Genomic DNA, 26,686 nt, shown 5'->3' on the forward strand with positions numbered 1-26,686 from the left:
GTGACCCTGACTCCTCCCCTCCATGTGACATCATCACAGGTCCTGGAAGCACAGAGCAGCCACATGTATACTGTGCGGCTGTTACGCTAGATGCGGGGGTTGGGAAGCACCAAGCGAACAGCAAAAAGGAAGGTAACGGAAACCCTGTGTCTAGGGAAACTAAACTAGACTAAACCTACTGCTGGGCCCTGGGTCCTCACCACCATAGATAGGTTCCTCACCTCTGCCCCGAGCCGCATACCTGACCCTAGCTATAACTACTGCTGGTCCCTGGGCCCTCACCACCATAGATAGGTTCCTCACCTCTGCCCCGAGCCGGATACCTGACCCTAGCTATAACTACTGCTGGTCCCTGGGTCCTCACCACCATAGATAGGTTCCGCACCTCTGCCCCGAGCCGGATACCTGACCCTAGCTATAACTACCGCTGGTCCCTGGGCCCTCACCACCATAGATAGGTTCCTCACCTCTGCTCCGAGCCGGATACCTGACCCTAGCTATAACTACTGCTGGTCCCTGGGTCCTCACCACCATAGATAGGTTCCTCACCTCTGCCCCGAGCCGGATACCTGACCCTAGCTATAACTACTGCTGGTCCCTGGGTCCTCACCACCATAGATAGGTTCCGCACCTCTGCCCCGAGCCGGATACCTGACCCTAGCTATAACTACCGCTGGTCCCTGGGCCCTCACCACCATAGATAGGTTCCTCACCTCTGCTCCGAGCCGGATACCTGACCCTAGCTATAACTACTGCTGGTCCTGGGTGCTCACCACCATAGATAGGTTCCGCACCTCTGCCCCGAGCCGGATACCTGACCCTAGCTATAACTACTGCTGGTCCCTGGGCCCTCACCACCATAGATAGGTTCCGCACCTCTGCCCCGAGCCGGATACCTGACCCTAGATATAACTACTGCTGGTCCCTGGGCCCTCACCACCATAGATAGGTTCCTCACCTCTGCCCCGAGCCGGATACCTGACCCTAGCTATAACTACTGCTGGTCCCTGGGCCCTCACCACCATAGATAGGTTCCTCACCTCTGCCCCGAGCCGGATACCTGACCCTAGCTATAACTACTGCTGGTCCCTGGGCCCTCACCACCATAGATAGGTTCCTCACCTCTGCCCCGAGCCGGATACCTGACCCTAGCTATAACTACTGCTGGTCCCTGGGCCCTCACCACCATACATAGGTTCCTCACCTCTGCCCCGAGCCGGATACCTGACCCTAGCTATAACTACTGCTGCTCCCTGGGCCCTCACCACCATAGATAGGTTCCGCACCTCTGCCCCGAGCCGGACACCTGACCCTAGCTATAACTACTGCTGGTCCCTGGGCCCTCACCACCATAGATAGGTTCCGCACCTCTGCCCCGAGCCGGATACCTGACCCTAGCTATAACTACTGCTGGTTCCTGGGCCCTCACCACCATAGATAGGTTCCTCACCTCTGCCCCGAGCCGGATACCTGACCCTAGCTATAACTACTGCTGGTTCCTGGGCCCTCACCACCATAGATAGGTTCCTCACCTCTGCCCCGAGCCGGATACCTGACCCTAGCTATAACTACTGCTGGTCCCTGGACCCTCACCACCATAGATAGGTTCCGCACCTCTGCCCCGAGCCGGATACCTGACCCTAGCTATAACTACTGCTGGTCCCTGGACCCTCACCACCATAGATAGGTTCCGCACCTCTGCCCCGAGCCGGATACCTGACCCTAGCTATAACTACTGCTGGTCCCTGGGCCCTCACCACCATAGATAGGTTCCGCACCTCTGCCCCGAGCCGGATACCTGACCCTAGCTATAACTACTGCTGGTCCCTGGGTCCTCACCACCATAGATAGGTTCCGCACCTCTGCCCCGAGCCGGACACCTGACCCTAGATATAACTACTGCTGGTCCCTGGGCCCTCACCACCATAGATAGGTTCCTCACCTCTGCCCCGAGCCGGATACCTGACCCTAGCTATAACTACTGCTGGTCCCTGGGTCCTCACCACCATAGAGAGGTTCCGCACCTCTGCCCCGAGCCGGATACCTGACCCTAGCTATAACTACTGCTGGTCCCTGGGTCCTCACCACCATAGAGAGGTTCCGCACCTCTGCGCCGAGCCGGATACCTGACCCTAGCTATAACTACTGCTGGTCCCTGGGTCCTCACCACCATAGATAGGTTCCGCACCTCTGCCCCGAGCCGGATACCTGACCCTAGCTATAACTACTGCTGGTCCCTGGGTCCTCACCACCATAGATAGGTTCCGCACCTCTGCGCCGAGCCGGATACCTGACCCTAGCTATAACTACTGCTGGTCCCTGGGTCCTCACCACCATAGATAGGTTCCGCACCTCTGCCCCGAGCCGGATACCTGACCCTAGCTATAACTACTGCTGGTCCCTGGGCCCTCACCACCATAGATAGGTTCCTCACCTCTGCCCCGAGCCGAATACCTGACCCTAGCTATAACTACTGCTGGTCCCTGGGTCCTCACCACCATAGATAGGTTCCTCACCTCTGCGCCGAGCCGGATACCTGACCCTAGCTATAACTACTGCTGGTCCCTGGGTCCTCACCACCATAGATAGGTTCCGCACCTCTGCGCCGAGCCGGATACCTGACCCTAGCTATAACTACTGCTGGTCCCTGGGTCCTCACCACCATAGATAGGTTCCGCACCTCTGCCCCGAGCCGGATACCTGACCCTAGCTATAACTACTGCTGGTCCCTGGGTCCTCACCACCATAGATAGGTTCCGCACCTCTGCCCCGAGCCGGATACCTGACCCTAGCTATAACTACTGCTGGTCCCTGGGCCCTCACCACCATAGATAGGTTCCTCACCTCTGCCCCGAGCCGAATACCTGACCCTAGCTATAACTACTGCTGGTCCCTGGGTCCTCACCACCATAGATAGGTTCCTCACCTCTGCGCCGAGCCGGATACCTGACCCTAGCTATAACTACTGCTGGTCCCTGGGTCCTCACCACCATAGATAGGTTCCGCACCTCTGCGCCGAGCCGGATACCTGACCCTAGCTATAACTACTGCTGGTCCCTGGGTCCTCACCACCATAGATAGGTTCCTCACCTCTGCGCCGAGCCGGATACCTGACCCTAGATATAACTACTGCTGGTCCCTGGGTCCTCACCACCATAGATAGGTTCCGCACCTCTGCCCCGAGCCGGATACCTGACCCTAGCTATAACTACTGCTGGTCCCTGGGTCCTCACCACCATAGAGAGGTTCCGCACCTCTGCCCCGAGCCGGATACCTGACCCTAGCTATAACTACTGCTGGTCCCTGGGTCCTCACCACCATAGAGAGGTTCCGCACCTCTGCGCCGAGCCGGATACCTGACCCTAGCTATAACTACTGCTGGTCCCTGGGTCCTCACCACCATAGATAGGTTCCGCACCTCTGCCCCGAGCCGGATACCTGACCCTAGCTATAACTACTGCTGGTCCCTGGGTCCTCACCACCATAGATAGGTTCCGCACCTCTGCGCCGAGCCGGATACCTGACCCTAGCTATAACTACTGCTGGTCCCTGGGTCCTCACCACCATAGATAGGTTCCGCACCTCTGCCCCGAGCCGGATACCTGACCCTAGCTATAACTACTGCTGGTCCCTGGGCCCTCACCACCATAGATAGGTTCCTCACCTCTGCCCCGAGCCGAATACCTGACCCTAGCTATAACTACTGCTGGTCCCTGGGTCCTCACCACCATAGATAGGTTCCGCACCTCTGCCCCGAGCCGGATACCTGACCCTAGCTATAACTACTGCTGGTCCCTGGGCCCTCACCACCATAGATAGGTTCCTCACCTCTGCGCCGAGCCGGATACCTGACCCTAGCTATAACTACTGCTGGTCCCTGGGTCCTCACCACCATAGAGAGGTTTCGCACCTCTGCGCCGAGCCGGATACCTGACCCTAGCTATAACTACTGCTGGTCCCTGGGTCCTCACCACCATAGATAGGTTCCGCACCTCTGCGCCGAGCCGGATACCTGACCCTAGCTATAACTACTGCTGGTCCCTGGGTCCTCACCACCATAGATAGGTTCCGCACCTCTGCCCCGAGCCGGATACCTGACCCTAGCTATAACTACTGCTGGTCCCTGGGCCCTCACCACCATAGATAGGTTCCTCACCTCTGCCCCGAGCCGAATACCTGACCCTAGCTATAACTACTGCTTGTCCCTGGGTCCTCACCACCATAGATAGGTTCCTCACCTCTGCGCCGAGCCGGATACCTGACCCTAGCTATAACTACTGCTGGTCCCTGGGTCCTCACCACCATAGATAGGTTCCGCACCTCTGCGCCGAGCCGGATACCTGATCCTAGCTATAACTACTGCTGGTCCCTGGGTCCTCACCACCATAGATAGGTTCCGCACCTCTGCGCCGAGCCGGATACCTGACCCTAGATATAACTACTGCTGGTCCCTGGGTCCTCACCACCATAGATAGGTTCCGCACCTCTGCCCCGAGCCGGATACCTGACCCTAGCTATAACTACTGCGGGGTCCTCACCACCATAGATAGGTTCCTCACCTCTGCGCCGAGCCGGATACCTGACCCTAGCTATAACTACTGCTGGTCCCTGGGTCCTCACCACCATAGATAGGTTCCGCACCTCTGCGCCGAGCCGGATACCTGACCCTAGCTATAACTACTGCTGGTCCCTGGGTCCTCACCACCATAGATAGGTTCCTCACCTCTGCGCCGAGCCGGATACCTGACCCTAGATATAACTACTGCTGGTCCCTGGGCCCTCACCACCATAGATAGGTTCTGCACCTCTGCTCCGAGCCGGATACCTGACCCTAGCTATAACTACTGCGGGGCCCTAAATAGGGAAAGGGTGGGATGAACTCTTCATCAACCCCACTAAACACGACACAGGAAAATGCATGAACTACTTATCTACAGGTGACACAGGTAGAAGTTCAGCAGCGATACCACAGAGGAGTACAAGCCACCTGCTTACAACCAAGGCTTGAATGAACTAAAAATATCACCAGCATGAGTCCAAGGAAGTAACGGGTATTTATGCACCCAGACAATGCTGATGATCTGGTGTAAGGCGAGCTCCTGCTGGGTCCAAAAGGGGGAGAGAAATCCAGCAGGAAATTAATACTGACAGCAGGAACAATGGAAAGTCAGGGAGCATTCTGCGCAGCCAGATGCTGTGACCTTCTATAGCCAGAAACCACATGACTGTTACTTGTGACAGCGGCTCTGCAGGTGGAGGTGTGTGGAAATTCCCCATTATTGGTCACAGGTGACATTAACCCCTTCAGCGCTGTGACTTTCTTGGAGTTTTTCTCTCACTGATTTCTATGAATTGTGAGGTTTTTGTTCCTTTTCCTCTGATAGATACAGACACCCAAACTATGAGAGGCCGGAAGTGAGGAAACCCGTCTGCCCTCAGTCCTCAGCCCCTTTCTACCCTCGGTCCTCGGCCCCTTTGTGCCCTCGATCCTCGGCCCCTTTGTGCCCTCGATCCTCGGCCCCTTTGTGCCCTCGGTCCTCGGCCCCTTTTGTGCCCTCGGTCCTCGGCCCCTTTTGTGCCCTCGGTCCTCGGCCCCTTTTGTGCCCTCGGTCCTCGGCCCCTTTCTGCCCTCAGTCCTCGGCCCCTTTCTGCCCTCGGTCCTCGGCCCCTTTGTGCCCTCGGTCCTCGGCCCCTTTCTGCCCTCGGTCCCTTTCTGCCCTCGGTCCTCGGCTCCTTTCTGCCCTCGGTTCCTTTCTGCCCTCGGTCCTCGGCTCCTTTCTGCTCTCGGTCCTTGGCCCCTTTCTATCCTCGGTTCTCGGACCCTTTCTGTCCTCGGTTCTCGGCCCCTTTCTGCCCTCAATCTTCGGCCCCTTTTTGTCCCCCCACAGTATAATGTTCCCCCAGAATGTTCTCATTATATGTTTCCCTTTATTCTCTCCAGTAATTGTATTATTACAGCGGATTCTTTATGATGTTACATCGTCATCATCTCCCCATTCAGGTCCTTACAATATCAGATCCTCTCAGTGGAGATCTTCTATAGAAGAGAATTCTCCTGGTTGCCCCGTGAAGGATGGATATAGACAGGGACAAGATGGCGGAGAGGATATTATATCTCACCCTAGAGATCCTCTTCCGGCTTACTGGAGAGGTGAGAGATTCTGATGACGTCACATAACATCATTCTTATCTATGGGAATAACAGATGGACAGAACTGGAGAGGTGAGGACTCTGGAAATGTCTGGAGTGAGATTTATTACTGTGTCTCTCCATAACCAGGATTACACAGTAGTGAAGAAGACCTCTAGTGAACGCTGTCAGGCCCCTGTGTCTGAGGGATGGGGAAGACCCCTGAGCCCAATCACGGGGCCTCCACCTCACCCCCCAATACATGAGGACATCAATGACCAGAAGATCCTAGAACTCACCTACAAGATGATTGAGCTGCTGACTGGAGAGGTGACACTGCTGGGAATGCTGGGACATTATACAGTAACGCTATGAAGGGATCGGGGGTGACGGTATCATTGTATGTGTCAGGTTCCTATAAGGTGTCAGGACGTCACCGTCTATTTCTCCATGGAGGAGTGGGAGTATTTAGAAGGACACAAAGATCTGTACAAGGACGTCATGATGGAGGATCCCCAGCCCCTCACATCACCAGGTAATAGACAGGACTAAATACACACGGCCTATAATTATCTGTATGTAAGGAATGAATTCAGTCCCTGTATGTGTCTCCTCCAGGTCTATCAAGTAAGGGGACAACACCAGAGAGATGTCCCCGTCCTCTTCTCCCACAGGACTGTAAACAAGAAGACCCCGATGTTCCTCAGGATCATCAGGTAGATGGAGAGAAGGTGCCATGAAATCTTCCTATGATGTGTAGATGGCTGTGAAGGTCTTGTGCTCAGTCTTGTTTTATCCTCCAGTATTATATGTGTTATACTTGTGTAATGAGAGTGGTGGAGATGGCAGGATTAGAGCTGATCATAGATAGGACTTTTCCTTGTCTGTGACTTTTACAATATTTGTTTCAGGGGGAAGATCTGCCCCATATTAATACTACAGAGACATATGTGAGGGTTGATGAGCGGAGTAAATTGGAGATTCCTACAGATAACCGCCCAGGTGAGTAGTGACCACTAAATGCAGTGAAGTCACAGATTCTTCTCAGTCACCGGCTGTGACTGCTTTATCAGGGTTGTCGTCCAGCCATATTAAATGGTCACCATTCTGCTGCTAGACCACCACATGCTGCTCCACCCAAAACTGTCCCCATTATTTTGGGCATTGGACGCCCTTCTGTTGGAGTGAGATCTGTATCAGGCAGATCTTACAGGTAGGATCCACCCTACCCTGAAATTAGAAGATGTTGACCCTTTGCTGCCCAGATCTCTAATCTGTAAAAGCCAAATGACAGTGTACGCAGAATGTGCAGACAACTTAGAAATCATGGGAAGAAGTATCTAATCAGTATGGTGGACACCTATGAGAAAGCGGAGGGTAATGATGCTGGTGACATCGTAGATTCTTAGTTTGGTGCCGTGTTCACCAGGTGAATAAAGATTGATTGTTCTCATTGGGAGAAACAAAATAATAATCTTGTAGTTGATGAGACCTCAGTAGTCTGGAAAGCTTGCTTTGTAACATAATTTATTATATCTTTATCCGCCATTAATAAGTATCATAACTACAAGATTCTTATTGTTTCTCCACTGAGAGCAATGAATCCATCTTCCTAGAATCTCGGCATCTTATTGATGGATCTTCCTTCTCTCCCTTCTGATGAATGTTCTGATAGGGGCGTTTTTATCCAAAGTTCAGCACAGGGTAAAGGCCACTTCACACATAACGAGATCGCTAACGACATCGTTGTTACGTCACAGTTTCTGTGACGAAACAACGACTTCACCAGCGATCTCGTTATGTTTGACATGCACCAACGATCCGCCCCCTGCTGTGAGATCGTTGGTCGTTTCTGAATGTCCTGGGCCATTTTTGGCTTGTTGGAGTCCTGTTGGGCCGGATGGATCTGTATGTTTGACACCTACCAGCTATCTCATTAATGACCTAGATGAGAACTTAACGTGTGATACGTAGACGTGTAGTTGCGTCACCTTTTCTGCGCCCACTCTGCACCGATTAGTTGGGCAGAGAACAGTACTGCGTTCTGATTGGGTATCGCTTCATGCTTCGTTCCTTTTTGAGCCTTGCTTTGAGGATAGAACCTGCGACTACACCCAGATTCATTGGTACTTTGTTCCCGATTGCTTGCTTGCTTTTCGGATTGAAGCTGAAGTCGCAGGTTCTATCCTCAAAGCAAGGCTCAAAAAGGGACAAAGGATGAAGTGATACAAAGTTGCGTTCTAGGCCGGCCGCCTAATCAGAACGCAGTATTGGCCAGCAATCGGAGCGGAGGGGTGTGGAAAAGGCAACGCATATGCACGCCTACGTGGCTTACAGCGTCAAACACTACGCCCCTATTCGAGGTCAGAATCGTTACATAGCTGCTGTGTGACAGGGTCCCATCGACCAACGAGATTGTTATACAGGTCGCTACATCGTTACTAAAGTTGTTGGGAAAATGACTGTGTGACATCTCACCAACGATCTCACCAACGATTTAACAACGATCCGGAAACTGTGACGTAGTAACGATCTCGTTAACTATCTCGTTATGTGTGACTGGACCTTAACTGTAACATATGAGGGATGTTAGGATTATCCCACAGTGGGTACATGGAGGGGGAGTTGGAAGTTTCGCCCTCAACATTTCATCCCCAGCAGTTCGCCCCCAGGTACACTTCGCACCCGAACATTTCACCCCCAGCATTTCGCCCCCAGGATGTTTTGCCCCCGGATGTTTTGCCCCCAGATGTTTTGCCCCCAGCAGTTCGCCCCCGGATGTTTCGCCCCCAGCAGTTCTCCCCCAGGATGTTTCGCCCATTTCGCCAACAGCAGTTCGCCCATGGATATTTCGCACCCAGCTTTTTGCCCCCAGATGTTTCGGCCACAAATTAGGCAGGGAGTTTCGGCCTTGTGTTTTAGCCCTAAGACCTCTTTCACAGTAGGTACTTACCCAAGTGCTAAGCACTGGAAAATCGCTAAGAAGATTGCCAATTTTGAATATATAAGTCAATGGCTAGAAAAGCGAGGTGTTGTTTCGGCCAGCTCTTTTTTTTTTATTTTATTACAGGAGCTATTTTTGAGCACTTAGCGTTCATCAATAGTCTGTATCTTAAGGGTCATTACCGAGAGCGCTCACAAAAGCGCTCTCAAAAATGACAGTAAAGCAAGTGCTTTGGAGTTCTAAAACAGTGTGCTTTCACACTTCCGCTACATATGCACTACAGGCCGCCCGTTCGCTTCTGTAATGCCGCCGTTACGCTAACCTGCAGCTGAACGAAAAGAAGAAAATGCTCTTCTTTTTGTTCTGACACTGATAACGGAATGCGGCATTATGAAAGCGAACGGGCGACTGCAGATCGCGGAACCCAGCCGTTCACTTCTATAGGCAATGCAAGCGGAATGCCAGCATTCCACCAGCATTGCCCCGGGGTCAGCTGGATGTCAGATCCAGAGCGAAGTGACCTCTGCCGGCCCCAAACACAAGTGTGAAACCACTCTAAAATTAAAGTGTGCAAGAGGCCTAAAATCAAAACAATTTTGAACTTTTACCTGGCTCAGCACTGACCTGCTTTGTTGCAAGTTTTGTTGCAGATATACCAAGTAGCAGGTCAGATGTCCTGCAAGTTACATTAGACTAGCTTTTATTCCATCTGTACATCAGAATATAGCAGTGTCTGAAATCTCCACAAAGAGAGAAGTGTACTGTCACAAAAAAAATCAGTCAGCTTCCACAGCAATTCACTTTCTACAACTATGAATTCAGTTCTGTTATGTTGACCCCTAAATAGGTCCCAACTGTTGCCAGCGATGACCGAATGTGGAGAGGGTCCCAGTCACCCCCTCAGCTTCTTTCAACCTTAATGAGATACAGACAGAGACTGGTATCTGCACATAAAGCAAGAGTGCGCGCTCTGAACTGAATTGAAGTTTATTACACATACAGGTTTTTATCAAGCTAATTTGGGCGTAGCTGTTTCGTATGCATAAGGGTAAATTTCGTTTCTCTGCAAAGAGTAGTTCATAGTTTTGATAATTAATTTGTCCTGGGCTCTTGCCCACCCATCTAGAGCGTAGATGGGTCAGTTTGTATTTTTGGAAATGGTGTGGGTGACTATCTACTCAAGTTTAGTTAACTCTTTCCTCACAATCCCCCCTTTGGCATGCGTGATGGGACTGGATCCTATTGAGAAGCTGGAATAGCAGGCTGGTCACCGGATGCTGTCCAAGCCGCGGGTTGCCTGGGGTTGTGAAGTCTTCAAATCCACATCCGTCCTCTGGGTAATGAGCCTGCATACCTCCCGACAAGAGTCCCATAGAATCACTTTGGCGTATTATGATGTGAAAGAGTAGAAAAGAGTATATGTTAAAAATTTCATATTGGCGCTGAATAATTACTATCTTTGCATTTTTTCACGCAGCAGGAAAACAGAGCCATTAACAATTTAAATACTACATAGGCCACTAATAGACAGAGTAGCACTTGGAATACTGATTGTAGTATCCCCATTAACCATCCTCCTATTCCCTTAAACCAGTTTGCGGAGTTGAACATTGAAAATGTATCGCTCCACCATGCATCCGAGCTCCTGATCATGTTTTGATGGCCACTTCCTGGTAAACATGTCCCCCATTCTGATATATATTTCCTACATTCTGGTATATTTGTCCCCATCATGGCCCCATCCTGGTAAATATACCTCATCCTGGTAAATGTCCTCCATCCTGGTAAATGTTCCCAATCCTGGTTAATTTACCCCCATCCAGGTAAATGTCCCCCTTCCTAGCATGTACCCCTTCCTGGTAAATGTTCCCCTTCCTGGTAAATGTACCCTATCGTGGCATGTTTCCTCCATCCTGGCATGCATGTTTCCTCCATCCTGGCATGCATGTTTCCTCCATCCTGGCATGCATGTTTCCTCCATCCTGGCATGCATGTTTCCTCCATCCTGGCATGCATGTTTCCTCCATCCTGACATGCATGTTTCCTCCATCCTGGCATGCATGTTTCCTCCATCCTGGCATGCATGTTTCCTCCATCCTGGCATGCATGTTTCCTCCATCCTGGCATGCATGTTTCCTCCATCCTGGCATGCATGTTTCCTCCATCCTGGCATGCATGTTTCCTCCATCCTGGCATGCATGTTTCCTCCATCCTGGCATGCATGTTTCCTCCATCCTGGCATGCATGTTTCCTCCATCCTGGCATGCATGTTTCCTCCATTCTGGCATGCATGTTTCCTCCATCCTGGCATGCATGTTTCCTCCATCCTGGCATGCATGTTTCCCCTCCATCCTGGCATGCATGTTTCCCCTCCATCCTGGCATGCATGTTTCCCCTCCATCCTGGCATGCATGTTTCCCCCCCATCCTGGCATGCATGTTTCCCCCCCCCCGGCATGCATGTTTCCCCCCCCCCCCATCCTGGCATGCATGTTTCCCCCCCATCCTGGCATGCATGTTTCCCCCCCATCCTGGCATGCATGTTTCCTCCATCCTGGCATGCATGTTTCCTCCATCCTGGCATGCATGTTTCCTCCATATTGGCATGCATGTTTCCCCATCCTGGCATGCATTGTTCCCCATCCTGGCATGCATGTCATCCCCCCCATGCTGGCATATGCGGTCCCCCACCCCATGCTGGCATGTGCGTACCCCCACCCCATGCTGGCATGTGCGTACCCCCACCCCATGCTGTCATGTACGTTCCCCCGCCCCCACCCCATGCTGGCATGTGTTTCCCCCCCCCCCCCCCTCACGCTGGCACTGGGCCCCCCATCCCCACCTTGGCACAGCCGCACACGCGTTATAAAAAAAAAACCAAAAAAAACCCACACAACTCACCTTCCTGCACCTGCTCCCCCGCTGCGCGCCGCTGGGTCCTCAGTTCCCACGTGGCCAGAAGACGTCATTACGCCAGCGCCGCTCGCTGACGCTCCTCCATCTCCTAGGCAACACACCTGCAGCCTGGGGGAGGAGGAGTGTCAGAGCGAGGAGAAATGTCTCCTCCACTCCAACACAGTTTTGATCTGCCGGTGCGACTGCACCAGCAGATCAAACCGGCAGGATCAGGCGACAGCACGCGTGCCAGCAGAATGGGCTCTTCGTGCCCCTGGTGGCACGCGTGTCATAGGTTCGCCATCACTGTCCTAGAGGTACCCTTCTTCCTTTACAGTCTATCTTAGGAGATCATCCTGCATTGGCCCAACATGTCTTTGAATACATTCAGCAAAAACACTTTCTTCAGGCTTGTAGATAAAACTGTCTTTTAGCGCCCTCTCTCAGGGTTCGAGGAACTGTGTATTGCCCCTTCAATGCCGTCACACACTATCTCGATCATCTATGCGCTTTTGACTGCGGAGCTATAGGGAACTAGCCCCCCGCCCACCTCCCCCCTCCTATTGTAGGGCCTGGAGAGCCCTACAATATTGTTGGGAGCTGGAGCTCAATAGCACGTTTACACTAAACCAATGTGATGTGTTTCTTTTTGTCTCACAAATTTATAATGGCAACAAAATCTCAAAAGACGAGCTTCAACATTGCCTCTAGGTGGTACCGTGATCCAGTGGCCTTGCAGAGGTGGTTCCCAGGGGTGTCTAGTCTGTGCTTGAAATGTGAATTGGAGGAGGGGACGATGACCCACATCTGGTTGTCGTGTCAGATTCTGAAAGCCTTCTAGAAGGGTGTGCTCAAGGTGGTGAAAGCTGTAACAGATGTCTCAGTACCAGCCTCACCAGAGGCGGTGCTCCTCTTCATGTTCCCAATGTCGAAGGTGGCATATAAAAAATCTATATTACGACATATGCTACAAGAAGGCAAAACAAGAATTCCCCCATCATTGGCGATCCACTGAACCCCCCTCCCCCCACTCGAGGAATGGTTTTCAGAAATCTCCCTGTCCCATCGTATGGAGACATTGGTAGCCCAGTCTCATCAGGAGTAGTGTTCTGTTGCAACCAAATGGTTTCATTGGGAGGCCTTCCTCTCCTCTCCAGTGTAACAGACGGTACTAAGATAGCGGAGAAATAAGTGCCCTGATTTCTATGCCCCTATTGGCGGTTCCCTGTATTAATGTCAGTAGATTCCCATGCTCAGAGTTCCTCTATCCCTTTTTCTTTCTTTCTAGGTTTGATCCCTCCCTTCTTTCTTCACTCTTTTTTTCTTCTAATTCTCTTTCCTTGCAAGTTATCTCTAAAAGGTTTATGTCTATTTTCATTCACTCAACTTTGTATATTCATAAAGGCTTCATGCAACATGTAAATGAGTGTTTGCTTTCTTTGAAAATCAATAAAAATGTATAAAAATGCATGAAAATACGCTACGTGGGCACATAGCCTAATACTGCAGGACACTTCATTATAGAGAGCAGACACCCCACAAAAGAGAGAAGAAAGAAGACCCACAATCAAACTCAATAAATGCCAAACGGGAGGATCTGCAGTGGAACGTACAGACACATCAGCTCTCTCACACACACACACACACACACACACACACACACACACTCACACCACATCCGGCGATACTGATTGCATCTGGCCGGCAGACAGTCCTGAGACGCAGTGAAGCGTGAGGACCTGTGGTGGAACACATGGAGGACCCACAGGTCCTTGTGTGTTGCCCAGGGAATGGGGTACTCAGTCCCGGGAGGTGTATCACTGGGGAATGTCACTTTGGTGGCCGTTGGCTGGTCCCGTGCCCTGGGGGCTTTTTAAAAGGGGAATATTTACAGGGAAAATTAGTCATTAGCGTGGCGCCACCTGCGGGTTGCAGTTAGGACGATGGAACCGCCGCTGCTGGGTTGGCTATCCCTAGGGCTGGTGGCAATGGCAGCTGTGGTGGTAGGCCCTCCGCAGGTAGGGCTCAGCCCAGGGAGCTATATGGTAGACGCGCCGGAGTAAAGGAGGCCACACCGGGGTTGTAATTCACAGTCTACTCACTCTTGGACCCTTGAACAGCTGGTTCAGGTCCCTGTATTTCCAGTGCCAGCTTGATGACTCATTTGCTCTGTTCCCGGCACCCTCACTGTGTTTTGGGTCCCCGTACCTTGAAGCGTTTTGGGGGCCAACTGTCCCTTATTGTGCCAGTCTCCTTGTCCATATGGCGGGCAGTGTGGATCCTGTAGGGCTGGTCTGTGTCCTGAACCCTGATCCTTGCTTTACTGCTGGTGCCCCTGGATCTGTGGGTCAGTGATGTCCGTAAAGGTCCCCTCACTGTGCAGGTATTTGCCAGGCCGTATGAAACTATCTCCTGACCTAGGGATCTGTGTCCCGTCGGTGCTCTGGTCCTAGCGGTACTCTAGTGTACCCGCCCAGGCAACCACTCTCCTGTGCCCCCGGGTCACTGTTACATGACCCAGCTCAAGGCACCTCACTCTCCTTCACTGTGCACTACTGTTCTGTCTTGTCCACTCCCACCAGGCTGTCTAGTCGCCTGGTCTGGCTCCGCCCTCTAGGTGGCCATTCCCCAGTGTCAGACTAGTCCAGGCCCCCTGGTGTGTCGTGGAAACTAGGATTTTAGTGTGTGTGTGTGTGTGTGTGGATGTTACAGGCACTGGTGTTCCAGGTTTAGGGGGTAGGCCCTGCATCCTTGTGAAGATGCAGTATCTAGTAGTGCCCTGAGTGGCTCAGGGGCGCTACACTTGCGCACCATTGCACTGCGTCCCAGGATTCTCTGCTTGCCAGAAGCAATCAGTATCTCTGGATGAGGTGAATGTGCGTGTGTGCGCGCGATGTGTGTATGTGAGTGTCTGCCAGAGCAGGGAAGGACCACACGGAGCATACCTGCTGGGAGCACATGCTGAAGATCACAAGAGGACCTGGGAGCCACGCAGACGTCCGGAATCTGAAAAGTATAATTCTCATGGGAAGCTGGGGGTCTGTTTTTTGTTTGTTTTTTTTTAGTTTTTTTTTTGGGGGGGTGGGGGGGATTTCCCCAACGGAGAATAAGCCGTAAGATGGAAATGAGCCCTAGTGCATTTTTCAGGGCAAAGACAAATATAACAGTGTCATATTTTTGGGAAAACATGGTATTTTGACTCTACAAGCAGTTTCTGGAAATTAGCATGGAGTAGATGTTGCATAGTGAAAATAGTAAATATGTCATTTTATTGCCCAATACATAGTGCCCAGGTTGTGCTCCAGGAGACACGCGAACTGTAAATATTTATGTGGTTTCTTCCCTGTGGAAATGACAAACATGTGGATACTAACAGTGTTTGGGCCACTGCAAGGCTGAGAAACATCAAAGACATTTGGCTTTGAGATGACAGATTTTGCTGGATAGGATTATGAGGCCATATCTCTTTTCAATAGTCTTTCCGATACAACCAATGTGAAAACACTCTGTTTTTCCACTGATGGAATAGTAGTTTTTTGGTAAAAATTTGGCCTAGAAAACATTATTTGGTGGATTATTATTTCAATATTTGGGAGGCAAAATTAACAAAAAGGGTTGAACATCATGGTCTACTGGTTCCTGCTCTGACGTCCACTGTTAGATTGTGAATGATTTTTGTTTCAGTAAATTATCATACTTTGCTAAATAACTCACAATTTCTTCAGCTATTTTACAAATTATATACTTACATTTTTTTATATATTATTAAAAACAATTTTTATTCTTGCCAGATGTTTGTACCAGGGGATCAGAAACACAACTGACATCTTCAACTTTTACATCAGATGACCTTAACATCATACAAGATATAACTGAAGTGAATGCCATTATTCCAGATATACCATCTTCCCTTCACAGCAAAGATCTAGCATCTGATTGTTTTAAACAAGTCTTACCTTCTGATTCATCACAGACTATTAAGAAAAATGAATGTGGCAAAAGGATCATTATAAATCAAGGTGCTCTTACAGCAAAGAAGCCATTTTTAACTATAGAATTTAAAAAAATCCATCAAAAAATTCACACATGGGATATAGGAGTTTCTTCAGAGTCTGTTAGTTACCAGAGAACTCACACAGGGGAGAAGAAATATTCATGTTCAGAATGTGGGAAATGTTATTTACAGAAATCAGTTTTTGTTGGACATCAGAGAACTCACACGGGGGAGAAGCCATTTTCATGTTCAAAATGTGGGAAACATTTTACCTGGAAATCAAATCTTGTTAATCATGAAAAAATTCACACAGGTGAAAAGCCATATTCATGTACAGAATGTGGGAAATGTTTTAGAGATAAGTCACGTCTTGTTGCTCACCAGAAACTTCACACAGGGGAAAAGCCTTTTTGTTGTTCAGAATGTGGAAAATGTTTTGCAGGTAAATCAAATCTTGCCACACATCACAGAACTCACACAGGGGAGAAGCCATATTCATGTTCAGAATGTGGGAAATGTTTTACAACTAGATCACAAGTTGTTAGACACCAGAGACTTCACACAGGTGAGAAGCCATACTCCTGTTCAGAATGTGGGAAATGTTTTAAACAGAAATGTCATCTTGTTATTCACCAAGAAATTCACACAGTGAAGAAGCCATTTTAACCCCTTCACGACTGGCCAATTTTGCATTTTCCGTTTTGGTTTTTTTTTCGCGATTCTTTTTCCGATAGTCGTAACTTTTTTATTTTTCAGTCAAAATGGTCATGTGAGGTCTCTTTTTTGCAGAATAAGTAGTATTTTTAAATAAAACCATAAGTTTTACCATGTAGTGTACTGGAAAACGGAAAATAAATTCCAAATGCGGAAAAATTGCAAAAAAAGTGCAATAGCATTATTGTTTTTGAGATATTTTATTCACACTGTTTACTATATGGTAACACTGATGTGTCGGTGTGATGCCTTAGGTAGGTGCGAGTTCGTAGACACCAAACATATATAGCTTTACTTTTATCTAAGGGGTTAAAAAAAAAATCTAAAGTTTGTTCGAAAAAAGTGGTGTACGTTTTATGCCATATTCCGTGACCCGTAGCGTTCTCAATTTTTGGGATCTATGGCTCAGTTACTGCTTATTTTGTGCGTCTCAGGCTGACGTTTTTAACGGTACTACTTTTGCACAGATGCTACGTTTTGATTGCCTGTTATTGCATTTAGCGCAAAATTTGTAGCGACCAAACAATTTAATCTTGGCGTTTGGAATTTTTTGCCCGCTACACAGTTTACCGATCAGATTAAGTGATTTTATATTTTGATAGATCGTGCGTTTCTGAACACAGTGATACGAAATGTGTGTATAATTTTTTTTTTTACCCCTTAATTTTCAAAGGGGCGAAAGGAAGGTGATTTAATTATTTAGGTTTTTTTTATTTTTTTAAACTTATTTTATTTTACTAGGTCCCCTAGGGGACTCTATGAATCAGCAATCTGATCACTTCCATATCTGCTGCTCACAGCTACACAGCTGTGAACACCGGATATGCTCATTTCCTGTCTCACCCAGCCCTCGGCCGGGTGAAACAGTAAGTGAGTCACGTGAGCTACAGAAGTCATCAAATGACCCAATGACAACGACTGGAAGTCACATGATCACGTCACGTGACTTCCGTTATCGGTAGTGAGTTAAATTTTTATCACGATTATAATGATGTCACTTATTGACATCGCCTTTGAAGGGATTAAACTGCATGGGCGGATAACAATTCCGCTCGTGCCTAGCAGGCACACATCTCAGCCATATAAATCAATGGCGGCAGCAGCGGGAGATTAACAATATGACCACTGGGACGTTAAAGGGTTAATGTTCAGAATCTGGGAAATATTTTGCAAATAAATCAAATCTTCTCACACATTACAGAACTCACACAGGGGAAAACACTTTTCATGTTTAGAATGTGAGAAATATTTTACACACATCTTTGTGAAGATCAAAAAATTCCTACTGGTAGAAGCCATTATCAGACCTACAAGTTTAGAAATATTTTACTTGAAAATTGTAATTTGTTGACCAGTAAGAAAAATTCATATGGGGAGAAAACATATATTTGACAAACTGCAGAAGTAAACACAAAAGAGATAGTCAAAGTAAAGGCAAGTAAGTAAACAAGAAAGGAAAAGCGCGTTAGAAGTTACATTAGGATTAAAATATATATACAGTTACTAATAGACGTTTGTACATGTGTGGTCACTATAAAGGACTGGCACATGACTTATTTCTTCCAAAGACAATACTAAGGAGTAGGGGGCACCCACTGCGAGTGGAAGAAAAGCGATTCCGACAGCTAAACAGGAAAGGGTTCTTTACAGTTAGAGCAGTCAGACTGTGGAATGACCACAAGAGGTAGTAATGGCAGATACTATAACAGCTTTTAAAAAAGGGCTGGATGATTTCCTCAGTACACACAACATTGTTGGTTATAAATGACTTAGTGACCAAATGTAGAACTGGTGGAGGAAGGTTGAACTAGATGGACCAAGGTCTTTTTTCAACCTTAGTAACTATGTAAGTAACTATGTTTTCTAAAAATCAAATAAAAATCCATATTCCATGTGCATTGAACATTTCACATTGTTATATATTTATATATTCAGTATACGGACAAGAGTATTACAACCTTTCCCAAAACTACCCAACATTCCTCCTCCCTCTTCTTCCTAACTCCCAATCTCAGCGATCTGCCATTCATTACAGTTACTTTCAGCGCACAATCTCCATGTCTGAACAATGTCTGTAACGTCTCTATACTACAATAATAAACATATTACAAATTACTATTTCCATCAACGATCCATTCCTTCTTTGTGGGAACATCTGATGTGATCAAGTTTCTAAAATCACTTTTCGCTAAGTTTAGTAGTTTTCTCATAATCATCGGGAACTGACTCCCTTCTCTATTCCATAATACACAGATTATAGGTTCTAAAGGGACTATTATTTTAAATACTTACTAAATTATCCCAATAACAGAAAGCACAAGAGAGAGGTGTTCAATGCCGCGCCAATAGATCACTTCAGAAGATGTTCAGATCAGTGTCACTTTATTGTCATTCAGGTCGACGCGTTTCTGGAGCATCTGCCCCCTTCATCAGGACCACCAGGAATAGAAATAACATCCAATCTGTCCAGGTTAGACAGTACATACAATATATAGACACAGTGACGTCATAGGAATGATAAGGCCGTAATTTAGGTTGATGCAATCTAATCATGCATCCCTCTTAAACTGTCTGCAGTCCAAATTATGAGTCACTCGTGGTAGCATGCATAACCACTCTTTCACACACCAGAGACGTGCTCAGATATGAATAGAAAGTAAGACTGATTTATTTCCGGAAGTTGTACAAATATATATAACCTTATTGGCTAGGTGCCAAGAATACGTAACACGTCTCCTATTGGATAAAGTAGAACAGCTTATTCTGTGATATACAATTTACTGTAATGTGCTTGGTTCCTCATTTATATTAAGCAATGTCAGCATGATTCACTGGTCACAAGAATAGCCCAGACTGCCTGTCTGAGTCTTATGCCAAGAGATATGTGGGGTACAGTTCAAACATCATTTTAAATCCTGTTCTTTATGGATATCTCCATGTAACAATGATATACTCATAATAATTCATAATCTTGTCCTTAACAGTCCCCCCTTTGGAGATAGCCAAAAAGTCTTTCCTTACTTTTCCCGAGTCTATTGATCTGTCCTAATGCCGATGGTTACCTCACTCACATACGAGATACCCCATCCCTTGTGGATGAATCTTCCCACCCAACAGACTATGCATAGGAAGCCAGATCCTGACCGTATTCTCTAGACTGTCCTCATGGCTATATTCCGCTGGCACACGTTATTCAGGAAGGGGGAACGTGGCAGTAGTCCTCTAATGGGCTAATATTTATCAGGGTTGGTTTCACTCAAAGTCTCATGCTCCTCAGTCCTCAGGCGGTAATGGTGGGACATCAAAGGTGGGATGTAGAGTCGTCTTCTGGTCCACATGCTTAGATATCATCGTCCTGGCACAAAGTATCGGGTAGAAGAGGGAAGACAGCCATCTCCTGGTCTCAGGCAGGTCCGACATCTCTTTGTAGTGGAATGCATGGATCTTCGTCCGAAAGAAAAAGAGTGAGAGAAGAGAGAGAGAAAGAGAGAGAGAAAGATTGAGAAGAGAGGGAGAGAGAGAGAGGAAAAGAGAAAAGAGAGAGGAAAAGAGAGAGGAAAAGAGGAGAGAGAAAAAGAAAAGAGAGAGAAATCTAGATCTGGTTGGATCTGGAGGAGAAAACTCAAAAACGTGTATTAGGCACATGTTTAAACAAACAACAAGCTTAGTTGAAGTATCTGGGGGTACTTCTAAACAGGATTTCATAGGGTCTCAACCTAGTGATCCCTGCTGGGGTGTGTCTGACACTGAACAATGCAAGCGAAGACTCTCATGCCCTTGCCTTCTACACTGCCCCATCCTCCCAACCTTCCCTCTATTCTGTGGCTGGTATGGGGTGTGTAGAGTCAGTTCTGTGTCTAAGGCCTGCCATATCTCTTTGGCTGGCAGTGAAAGCAGGTCACTAGCCACTTCCTATGGTCTCCGGGAGCCCACAGCTGCACCCTATCTCAGTCCTCTTCTTCTTCTGAGACCTGCTCTTGTAGGGTCAGGACAACGTTTTCTCAAGACTTTTCATCCTTCCTTTCTTCTTCACATCTGGGTCATTCGAAAAGCACAGATTGACTGACTGTTTCTCTCGTAAGTGGTCTTGGGGCTTCTTTGGATGTTCTGTCAGTGAGGGCACTTCTTACTGCTTCCCTTGACTCCTCCAATGTAGGCCTCAACCCTGCTCACCGCGACTCTGTCTGGCAATAGCAAAGCTTCCATCCGTTCTTCTATGGCCTCATGGCGGCGTACAGTTCCATTGGCAGTGATCAAGTCTCTTGTCCTCCACAGAGTAGATGCTGGCTGCCATCTTGCAGGCTTCAGCGAGAGCACATACATCTGCTTCTTCACAGACAGGCATGTGGGTAGCGACTGCTCTATCAGCACAGCGTCTTCTGCTACCAGCACCATACCCATGTGGAACCGTCTTCTTGATGCACATCTTGATCCATCCGCAAAGGTGTTAAATCAGGGTCCAAAGGTGTTAAGTCAGGGTATCGAATCCAGAGTTTCAGCTATGCCAGAGTCGACTACCTCTTCCACCAAGGTGTCAGAGGTGGGACACTCCCCCCTTGGAAGAGGGAGAAGTTCAGCAGGATTAAGGACCCCACACCAGGAGATGGTGACTTTGTCAGGGAGCAGTGATGTCATACGGGCACTGATCTTCAACTGGTGCTTTAGGTAGGTGTTCAATCTGGCTGAGTAGTGTTCAAAGGGCTGCTGTCTTCCTCCATGGCAAACGGGTAGAATGACTTCTGGGCTGGAGATGACATGATGATACTCTTCAGGTGACTGTAACTGTAACTCAGGTGACTGTGACTGCTGCACCTCTGTATGTGGGGTGATCTTGTAAGCTGTTAGATTCATCTCCATACGTCTTGCCATTTGAAGGAGGGTGTCTTGGTCTTTACCAGCTGTAGTTGTTTGCATATGGGCTCTCAGAGAACTGATACAAAGGACTATACCCAGGTTTGTAAGAAAGAGCAATGAGTGTAACTTTGGGGTCAGGAGAACACTGAAATTCTAAAAACTAAGATCCCCTAAAACCCCGGGGAAAGAGAAAAGAGCACAAGAGGGTTTGGAAACTACCAAGCAGCACCCCCTGACTACATATACACAACTAGGAAAAAGCAGTGGAGTGTATCTACTCTACCTCTCCTGTGCTGACCCTGTAACTGGGGGCCCTGCACTCTCCCTCATCCCGACGGTAGACCTGATGGTGGTCAGGGTCGGGCCTCCAGCGTATCCCTCTCTCCTGTCAGACCCTGCAAACTAAGACACAAAGGATTACTGGGTGCTGTCAACGAAAACTCTAATATATGTCAACTCCTGATGATCAATGTCCCCTTGGGACCACATGAACCTCCACCCTCTCTATCAGGGAACTCTTGTGCAAGCTACCGGCAGGATAACATACAAGTGAAAATATCTCAAAACCAGGCTAAGCATCAACTGCCATAGGCAGAAAAATATTCACTGTCCACCAGGACTAATAGTGAGCAGTCTATATGGTCTACTAAATTGTATAACATACAGCAAAAACAAACATGCAAAAGTGAAGGGAAAAGGTTTCCACAGGACTATCAGCAATAACCTCTGCTAAGGTTCATTAGTGGGAAAAACTGCATATATGACCAAAAATGGAGTGTGTGTTTCAGGTCCCTGTCTCCCCCCTCTGCAGTCCCTGCTATGTCCGCAATAAACAGAGCAGTGACTTTGGCTGCATAAACAAAAATGGGGAACTGGGTGTCGGCTGGACTAAAATGGCGTCTAAAAATGAACTATGTAGTGTCTGAGTTAAAACGTCCACTAAAGATAATTACCGATAAGAAACAGCCGCTAAAAGAGGAAGTAGGTGTTGGCCAAAAATGGCGTCTGAAGAGTCCTGGGAGGGAGTGACATGTATTGTGACATTTACATTCAGGAGGTATTCAATCTGTCACCGGGAATATGGATTATATAGGGACCCCTGGGCTGACCCTGTAACTAGGGACCCTGTACTCGCCCTCATCTCGACGGTAGACCTGATGGTGGTCAGGGCCGAGCCTCCAGCGTATCCCTATCTCCTGTCAGACCCTGCAATAATATCCCCATACCATACCCCACCCAGGGCTGAGTAAAACACTGAGTGACAGAAAGAAATCTACATTCAGAACAGAAAATAATGGGGTGGGCTTACGTGGACACAGTGCTCCACAGACAGGTAAAATACACATAGTGCAGTTGCTAGATTCAGAATTACTCGTCAATTCTCATCTAGAATTCTCCATTTCAACATACGTGTGTAATTTACAACTAAACTTCACAGAATTTCATTCACAGGACTGAAATGGAAACTAACACTTCCCTGTTTTTTTTTTCTTTCCTTTCAACTCTCCTACGGTGTTTCACACCAAAAACTGCGTACATTATACATAAAACATCTTCCAGTGTCACTTGGGTGATAAGGTACACGCACCCTCACTGTAAACCTGCAAACCTGGCTTCATTACTGGCCAGAAAGAATCCCCAGCTTTAATCTGGGTGAAAACATCTTTCAGGGAAAACTATATATGAGATATTATGTCAGAGAGAGAATTCACGATATACATACACCTCCATGAGAACGGTCTATCGAATACTCAATAATTCCGATTAAGACCAAAGTTTAGGGGTCTTCCTCAATGTATTCAATTCTAGGTAAGAATACATTGACATCCACTAAAACAAGACCAGTGAGTACGCATACAACGTTCAACTCACTGCTTAGCAGGAAAACCGTACCAGGTAACAGTCAGGGCTCTTTCACCCACTTTTTCCTTAACACTGCACCTGTACATCAGGTCCAAGGTATCAAACATCAATTATTGATGACACGTCACTCATAGGTGTATATATCTCAGTGTTCCTTCACAAGGACTGCAGCCTCTTGAGGCTTCCATGTCACATATTTAGGGCGTTCTTGTCTGGGACTATCGGAATAATGGTGCGATGCCATGTGTGGCCTGACGTCCTCAAATAAGGACAGCACCTGTGGTTTACCTCTACTAGGGACAGTGTTGGTGGTGGGGTGGATCATTGTTAAATCATTGTCATCTTCCTGCCCCCCCTCGGTGTCTTCTGTTGCCCCAGCAACAAATAGGCCAGTGGCCTTGGGACTGAAGATGGCTGGAAAAGGGAACTAGGTGCGGCCCAACCTGAAATGACGTCTGGGCAGGCTAGGGAGGGCGTTTGGTGGGCAGGGGGACAAACTACACAAGTCCAACCCTCTGAGGATGACATATAGGGTGGTGGGCATTGCTTTCTAATGGGCTTGGCCACTTCCTGAGGAGCCATTTTCTGAGCTGGTGCAATATAGAAATATCTACCATCTCTATCCCATTCCTCTTTCCAGGCCAATCTTTTAACGTCCTTTGACGTTCTATACCATGCTTCAGCATCCATAAGGAGATCTTTATCTTTCAAGATCCCTCGCTTGTTTAACAAAACATCTTTCTATTCCTTCTCGTTCGCTTACTAATTCTTCTGCCGTTAACTTGACAGGTGTGGACTGATTAGACCCCATGCTTCAAGGGTATACGACCCAAAACTAACACTTCAATCTGGATGTCTGCTATGCCGTAATCCACTTCCTCTTCTGGACCATAGACTATACACATCCACAGAATACACAGAATTTCTACCTCAGTCCACAAACCACAACACAAACGAGCTGTCTTACCAGGAAGGTGTGTCACGTGGGTGATAAAAACCAAATTCACCCTCACTATCTCTTACTTCATGTACTAGTAACCTCTGTTCACACTATATACACCTTATTCTAACGGTCCGTCCAGAACATCAATAATACTGTTTAAAACCAAAGTCACGGGATTCTGCCAATGTTCCTTCTACCTAGGATCGTAGAGAACATCAAATTCCACCGGATACAGTCAGGGTCTTACCATGACGCTGTACCGGCCAAAACCAATCCCCCTATTGTCTCCTCTCTGTGGAAGACGCACCAGGATTCTGCCAATGTTTCTCCTACCTAGGATCGCGGAGAGAACATCAAATTCCACCAAGTACAGTCAGGACTCTTACCATGACACTGTATTGGCCAAAACCAATCCCCCTTTTGATTTATCAATTACTGACTATCGACCGGACACGTCACACACGAGTATATACAATATATACCAGCTTCAATATCTCAAAATACATTCCCGTGACACAACTTCCTCTTTTTGCGTAAACCAGTAAGTACGAACAAAGTACATAGAACTTCCTCTTTTTCGCAACCAGCCTCGCTGCAAACAGTGATTAGAGCGATACCAGCAGCGATACCACCTGCTGCAAATAGACAGACATCTCAACAGGTAGACACAGGGCAACACAATGACATAACAATAAGGACACTATATACACCATCCAGGTGGCTGATCTCACCTGCAGATATAACCATATATATTCATATATGCAGCGTATATAACAACTTCCTCATTTTCCCTTGCAGTTAAGTCAGAAAAATAAAACACAGAACTTCTGCTTTTCTCCTAGAGCAGACAAAAACCACATTACATTTCATGTGATTTACAATTTATACAGACAGCTTAAGGTGAACCTGACCACCTTGGTGTGGGATCTCTTAGGACGGCTTATCTCATGCGAGATGGCGGTCATTAGGTGTCTAGACTGGGACAGCCCAACCCCCCCTTCGAAATGCAAGTACACGCATGAGGTTTGCAAGGTGAGATTATACAAATTTTCTCACCTGCGTTTGGAGTGTGCACCTCCACCTCTCGCGTAATTGCCTTTCGACTGAAGGTGTCAGCACGGCCGTCCGCCATCCAGAGCTCCGTCCTAAGGTTCGTTGGGCGCCAAATGATAAGGCCGTAATTTAGGTTGATGCAATCTAATCATGCATCCCTCTTAAACTCTCTGCAGTCCAAATTATGAGTCACTCGTGGTAGCATGCATAACCACTCTTTCACACACCAGAGACGTGCTCAGATATGAATAGAAAGTAAGACTGATTTATTTCCGGAAGTTGTACAAATATATATAACCTTATTGGCTAGGTGCCAAGAATACGTAACACGTCTCCTATTGGATAAAGTAGAACAGCTTATTCTGTGATATACAATTTACTGTAATGTGCTTGGTTCCTCATTTATATTAAGCAATGTCAGCATGATTCACTGGTCACAAGAATAGCCCAGACTGCCTGTCTGAGTCTTATGCCAAGAGATATGTGGGGTACAGTTCAAACATCATTTTAAATCCTGTTCTTTATGGATATCTCCATGTAACAATGATATACTCATAATAATTCATAATCTTGTCCATAACAGGAACATCCCTCAAAAAGAAAAAAATGAGCGGGAAAGGATGCCACGTTGCAAGTTGTGACGTCCTATATACCCTTAAAAAAGAAAAAGATTCTCTTTTTCTTTTTGTATGAATAAAAAATAGTTTTGTCCTTTTTATAAGGGAATATGTCTTAATTATCAACCAATATATGTTTTGCAAAGGTGATTTTGTGTACTTTTATGTTAAGGGTATATAGGACGTCACAACTTGCAACGTGGCATCCTTTCCCGCTCATTTTTTTCTTTTTGAGGGATGTTCCTATGACGTCACTGTGTCTATATATTGTATGTACTGTCTAACCTGGACAGATTGGATGTTATTTCTATTCCTGGTGGTCCTGATGAAGGGGGCAGATGCTCCAGAAATGCGTCGACCTGAATGACAATAAAGTGACACTGATCTGAACATCTTCTGAAGTGATCTATTGGCGCGGCATTGAACACCTCTCTCTTGTGCTTTCTGTTATCTACCGGTTTTGGTGGCTGCAGCCCTGGATCTTTGATATATGCGATGATAGTAGTTGTGGCTTCTCACAACTACAATTGGTGAGTAGGTTTACTCCCCCGCCCCACCCCTCACATATTGGGGTAAGACCCTATTGCGCTTGTTTTCCACAGCTGTTTTCTCTAAATTATCCCAATAACCTGACACCCAAAATTTGGACTTTAAAGAGAATGTCATCAGGATTTTATACC

General features: G+C 47.5%; 1 protein-coding gene and 1 long non-coding RNA gene across 2 annotated transcripts in view; both read left to right on the forward strand.

Annotated features, from left to right (window-relative positions):
* LOC142265226 (uncharacterized) overlaps nt 1-18,770 on the forward strand; it is a 61,716-nt gene extending 42,946 nt beyond the window's left edge. Inside the window, exon 5 of the mRNA XM_075332276.1 lies at nt 16,162-18,770. Within this exon, the coding sequence (XP_075188391.1) occupies nt 16,162-16,628 (467 nt within the window). The 3' untranslated portion in view covers nt 16,629-18,770. The remainder of the gene's footprint in view (nt 1-16,161) is intronic.
* On the forward strand, nt 44-6,453 carry LOC142265225 (uncharacterized). The gene is made up of 3 exons (XR_012731578.1): nt 44-132; nt 6,002-6,151; nt 6,281-6,453. It is a non-coding gene; the product is annotated as an uncharacterized LOC142265225 (long non-coding RNA).
* Nucleotides 18,771-26,686: the final 7,916 nt, after the last annotated feature.

This window comes from Anomaloglossus baeobatrachus, unplaced genomic scaffold (genome assembly GCF_048569485.1).
Source record: "Anomaloglossus baeobatrachus isolate aAnoBae1 unplaced genomic scaffold, aAnoBae1.hap1 Scaffold_2733, whole genome shotgun sequence".
Lineage (NCBI taxonomy): Eukaryota > Metazoa > Chordata > Amphibia > Anura > Aromobatidae > Anomaloglossus > Anomaloglossus baeobatrachus.